This window comes from Buceros rhinoceros, unplaced genomic scaffold (assembly GCF_000710305.1).
Source record: "Buceros rhinoceros silvestris isolate BGI_N320 unplaced genomic scaffold, ASM71030v1 scaffold10672, whole genome shotgun sequence".
Classification (NCBI taxonomy): domain Eukaryota; kingdom Metazoa; phylum Chordata; class Aves; order Bucerotiformes; family Bucerotidae; genus Buceros; species Buceros rhinoceros.
This window is the reverse complement of record NW_010398317.1, coordinates 1-4094: the sequence shown is the minus strand read 5'-3', so window position 1 is coordinate 4094 and position 4094 is coordinate 1. Positions and strand designations below refer to the sequence as shown.

Below are 4094 nucleotides of genomic sequence, written 5' to 3'. Positions count from 1 at the left end.
CCCCCCCCCCCCCCCCCCCCCCAAAAAAAAGCTGTGAACTTCGTGACAAAGTCAATAAAATTGCTGGCTTTAAAAACCATTAATCGTAATTCTGGTGTGATTAAATAAGGTCTTAAACAATTCTTTCACTTTTCTTTCAGCTCATTTGGTATCTATGTAATTTATTACAGTATTAGCAAAATGACAAAACTGTCATTTTAGCAGCATCCAGTACACGGGGAAAGTAAACAGGGTTGTAGAATGGCAGGGGAAAGAAACATGCAGAAGTCAAAATCGCTCTGGCTGGGGGATCTGCTGTTGCGAACTGCTGCTGCTAAATTTGTACAGCACAATTCACATGATTAAAATGGTATCTGAATGTTCATTTTTATAATTTCATAGCTGGATGTATTGGACAGACTGGGAAGAAGATGAAATAGATGACAGTGTGGGAAGAATTGAGAAGGCTTGGATGGATGGCTACAGTCGGCAGATTTTTGTAACATCAAAGATGCTATGGCCAAATGGTTTAACTCTGGACTATGGTGCCAATCTGTTGTACTGGTGTGACGCCTATTATGATCACATTGAAAGGATATTTTTGAATGGAACTGACAGAAAGGTAAAAGCGAAATACTGCCGTTTTGCCACAGGCATGTTCTTTCTCTGGATTTTACTGTGTTATGTTAAAAATAATTTTCTAGCTTCTTAAAAGTCTTCATAACCCTGCGGCATGGCCAGTGTCATCTCTGTTGAAACAAGCCATGTTGGCAGTCTCCTGGAGGAGACTATAATGCAGCTTAAAATTTTCATCTTTACAAAATGACACAAAAGTTGAACTTTTCTCTAATTTTTTTTAATCTATTTTTCTCATGTGACAATGAGTTTTTGATTGAGCCATGAAGCCACAAAGAGCTTTTCAGCCCGAAGAAAACCTTCTTTTGGCTCTAACAGAGAGAGGCTTTTATTTAACTTCACTGGATGAGCCGGTTTTGATGAATCTCAGTGCCCTGTTTGAGCATTTGTGGAAATACGGAGCGGGGAAGCACTCCAGTGCAGTCCGAGATGAAAAGAGATTGTTTTAGTTGTTACTAATGACTCTATGAAGTAGATACAAGTCTGAACAGAAGTTCTGTGTTGTTTTGTAGAAGTATCAGGCGCAGAACAGACGTCTCGAAATCGTGGAGACTGATAATTTGGAGAAGGTTTATCATCTGCTTCATAGAATTAGTACCCAACTGAAACGTTTGCCATTAATTGAGAATGGCAGCCCTGAAGTCCTTCTGTGGGAGGGTTTAGTACATGTCTCGTGACTTCTTATTTATGCTTTGCTCATGATTCCCTCTGTACAGTGCCCTTGTCGGACCATTGTGCAGACCTCTAGTACTGACAGTAGTAACTGTAGGCACAGTCCTCCCTGGAACTCATCCCTGTACAAGCTCATATTGCTTTAATATTGCTTTTAAAATCCTCTATATAAAGTGTTGTGTAAGGCTGTACTAAGGCTGTAGTGTTAACAGGTTATAACGGATAGGTCAGGATTTACCTTTAGCGCTTCTACTCCTGCTCCAAATCCATTATGGTCCTGCAACGGAGTGGGGAGGGGGATAATTGCATTGGCAGAAATGCCAGGTTGTATTTTAAAGTGTGTCACAGACTGGTTCTAGTTTTTTGAAAAGAATTTTTCTATAATCCTGATTTCAATAAAATGCATAATTATTTGAATAAAATGTATGTAGCCAAAAATAATTAGAAGATACTTGTTTTTGATGCTGAATCGTTTCTAATGAATTATAGGATGTTTTGGTCAAAATATAACAGGGGGAAGTGGCATCCTTAATTCTGTGTCAGTACAGTGAAGGTTTGCAAGAAATTTTGATCAAATGCCCTCAACTGAGGAGTTTTGACCAGAAGAATTCCAAGCCCAAAGAGAAAATTTTAAGGGCAAAATGTGATGACGTTTGTCACCTCAAAGTAGTTGTATTTTAGTTGGCTTTATCTCCTTGATCTCTTGGGTTTGTGTCTCTAAATGGACATGAAGTAGGGCATCTGATGAACTACTTCCTTCTTTCTGGAGGCAAGACAGAAACACACAGTTGGGCTGGAGCTCAAGCAAGGCCCCCAGCCAGCAGCAGAAGACACGGCCTTAGTCATTCCAAACTGCTGCTGCTATGATGAAGTGTAAAGGCAGGGCTCCCAAAAGGAGATGGTTTGGAGTTCTGCAGTTTTTTGTCTTTTTCAAGTAAAGCAGTCTAATTACTGTCATTTACTTGAGGGTAAGTTTAGACTCTTAAAGTTTTGGTTTTGTTCTTATAGGGATTGCAAATAGTTTTACACTGTTCCACTTCCTCAGACAGCTCTCGTGCCGTAGTAGCTGCTGTGCTTGTGATGGGGCCCTGAGACGGGAGCTATAGCAAATGACACGCATTTGGCACATTTCTGCTGCCAGTGAAATAAAGACAAGATTCGGAGAGTAATCTGTAGTTTTATGTATGAGTTAATAAACCAGAAGTAGAAGGTGCATGGAGGAAAGTTTGGTTTATTTTTGGAACAAAGAGAGGCATTTTTTGTTTGGTTTTTTTTTTGATCTCTCACCACCCAAACTAGAGGAGAAGTTTACAGAAATAACTGAGCAATCTCTGCCCACGCTTCACAGTTCCGCAAAAATAAGCTCTTAGACCTTATTCTTTGCTTTAAAATAAGCAGGTATTTGACATACTTATGTTCCTCTATGTTATCTGGCAGGGGACGCTTGAGATTATACAAAGTTTTCAAGTTAGATATCGGTACTAGTGCAAAGAGTGGCTTTACACTCTCTATTTGGATTTATTGCAGTAGGTCATTATGTTTTGGCACTACTTATCTCAGTTTTCCTATTTGCTGGTTTGTGCTCTCTGCAGTGTGTCTTAAGAAAATGCATTAATTTTTTAACCTTGCTAATGCTTGCTTACCTCTAATTGCAGGTAGTCTACAATGGAAAAGATTTGAATCACCCTTTTGGACTATCGCATCATGGAAACTATATTTACTGGACAGATTACATGAATGGGTCAATTTTCCAGCTGGATCTGGTTACAAGGAACGTGACATTGTTAAGAAGTGAAAGACCACCTTTGTTTGGGCTCCAGATTTATGATCCACGTAAACAGCAAGGTATTTATAACACGTGATTTCTCCAGGGGTGTGCTGTAAAGGGGTGTTTTCCCTTAAGGTCTCCCAGTATTTTGAAGGTGACTTGATGAAGGGAAAAAGAAAAAAGGAGTAAAACTTGCGGCATGGGATATTTTCCAGCGTTGCAATCCAGTGATCATTTCATACTTACTAAACAGTGAATCATAGTAGTTTACCTGCTTGAGTTTCTTCTGTGTATTGACCTGCCTTTGTTGCCATTTTTCTGGAGTGCCAAGGAGGTACTGTGGAATGATAAAATAGAACAGGTAACATACACACGTTGACTCATAGACGTAAAATATATTAGTGCGTTTAACTTTTCATAAGTAAGACCATAGATCCTGTCTTGTCTTCTCCTCTTTGCAATTTTCTCCCTCATCTTGGTCCACATCAGCACCAATGACTTCATCTCCTGAAGGCACGTAGTGCTGTTACATAGGATCTGAGTAAGTGGCCTTTGAGAGCGGTGGAAAAATCTGGAATGTTGCTGCTTATATCAGGAGGGGAATGAGATGAAGGCCACTTTATGTCAAAATGTGCTTGTCAGAACAGTGATTTTTATTATTATTTTTTTCAGTATACAGGACCTATGACAAGTACTTCATCCCTGTGCCTAAAGCTGATTTTATTTTCACAGAATCATCACCTTTGGATCAGGATCTGGGTACAGCATCTCACTCAGGTCTTAACTTAATGCTTGCAAAATTTGACTGTGTCATTTGTAGTCAGTGAATGGCTTAGAGCAACTGATGGAACTAGTACTGAGTGGAAAGAATCAAAACATTAGGAAAAATATTTAGTGCTTAGCGCTACAGAGAAAACAATTACCCTTCATATTTGTTGTCGGCATATATCTGTATGCCAAATGTGTATATATACACTCCTCTGGTGTGTACAAAAATAATACACACAAATATGTATTAAAAAATTATATTTATATATAT

At 39.0% G+C, this 4094-nt stretch overlaps 1 protein-coding gene across 1 annotated transcript in view; it reads left to right on the top strand.

Moving 5' to 3' along the window:
• LOC104488955 (low-density lipoprotein receptor-related protein 1B-like) overlaps positions 1–3814 on the top strand; it is a gene marked incomplete at both ends in the record, with an annotated part of 87071 nt that extends 83257 nt beyond the window's left edge. Inside the window, 3 exons of the mRNA XM_010131063.1 lie at positions 382–601; positions 2943–3132; positions 3728–3814. Coding sequence (XP_010129365.1) covers positions 382–601; positions 2943–3132; positions 3728–3814 — 497 coding nt within the window. The remainder of the gene's footprint in view (positions 1–381; positions 602–2942; positions 3133–3727) is intronic.
• Between the last annotated feature and the right edge of the window lie 280 nt (positions 3815–4094).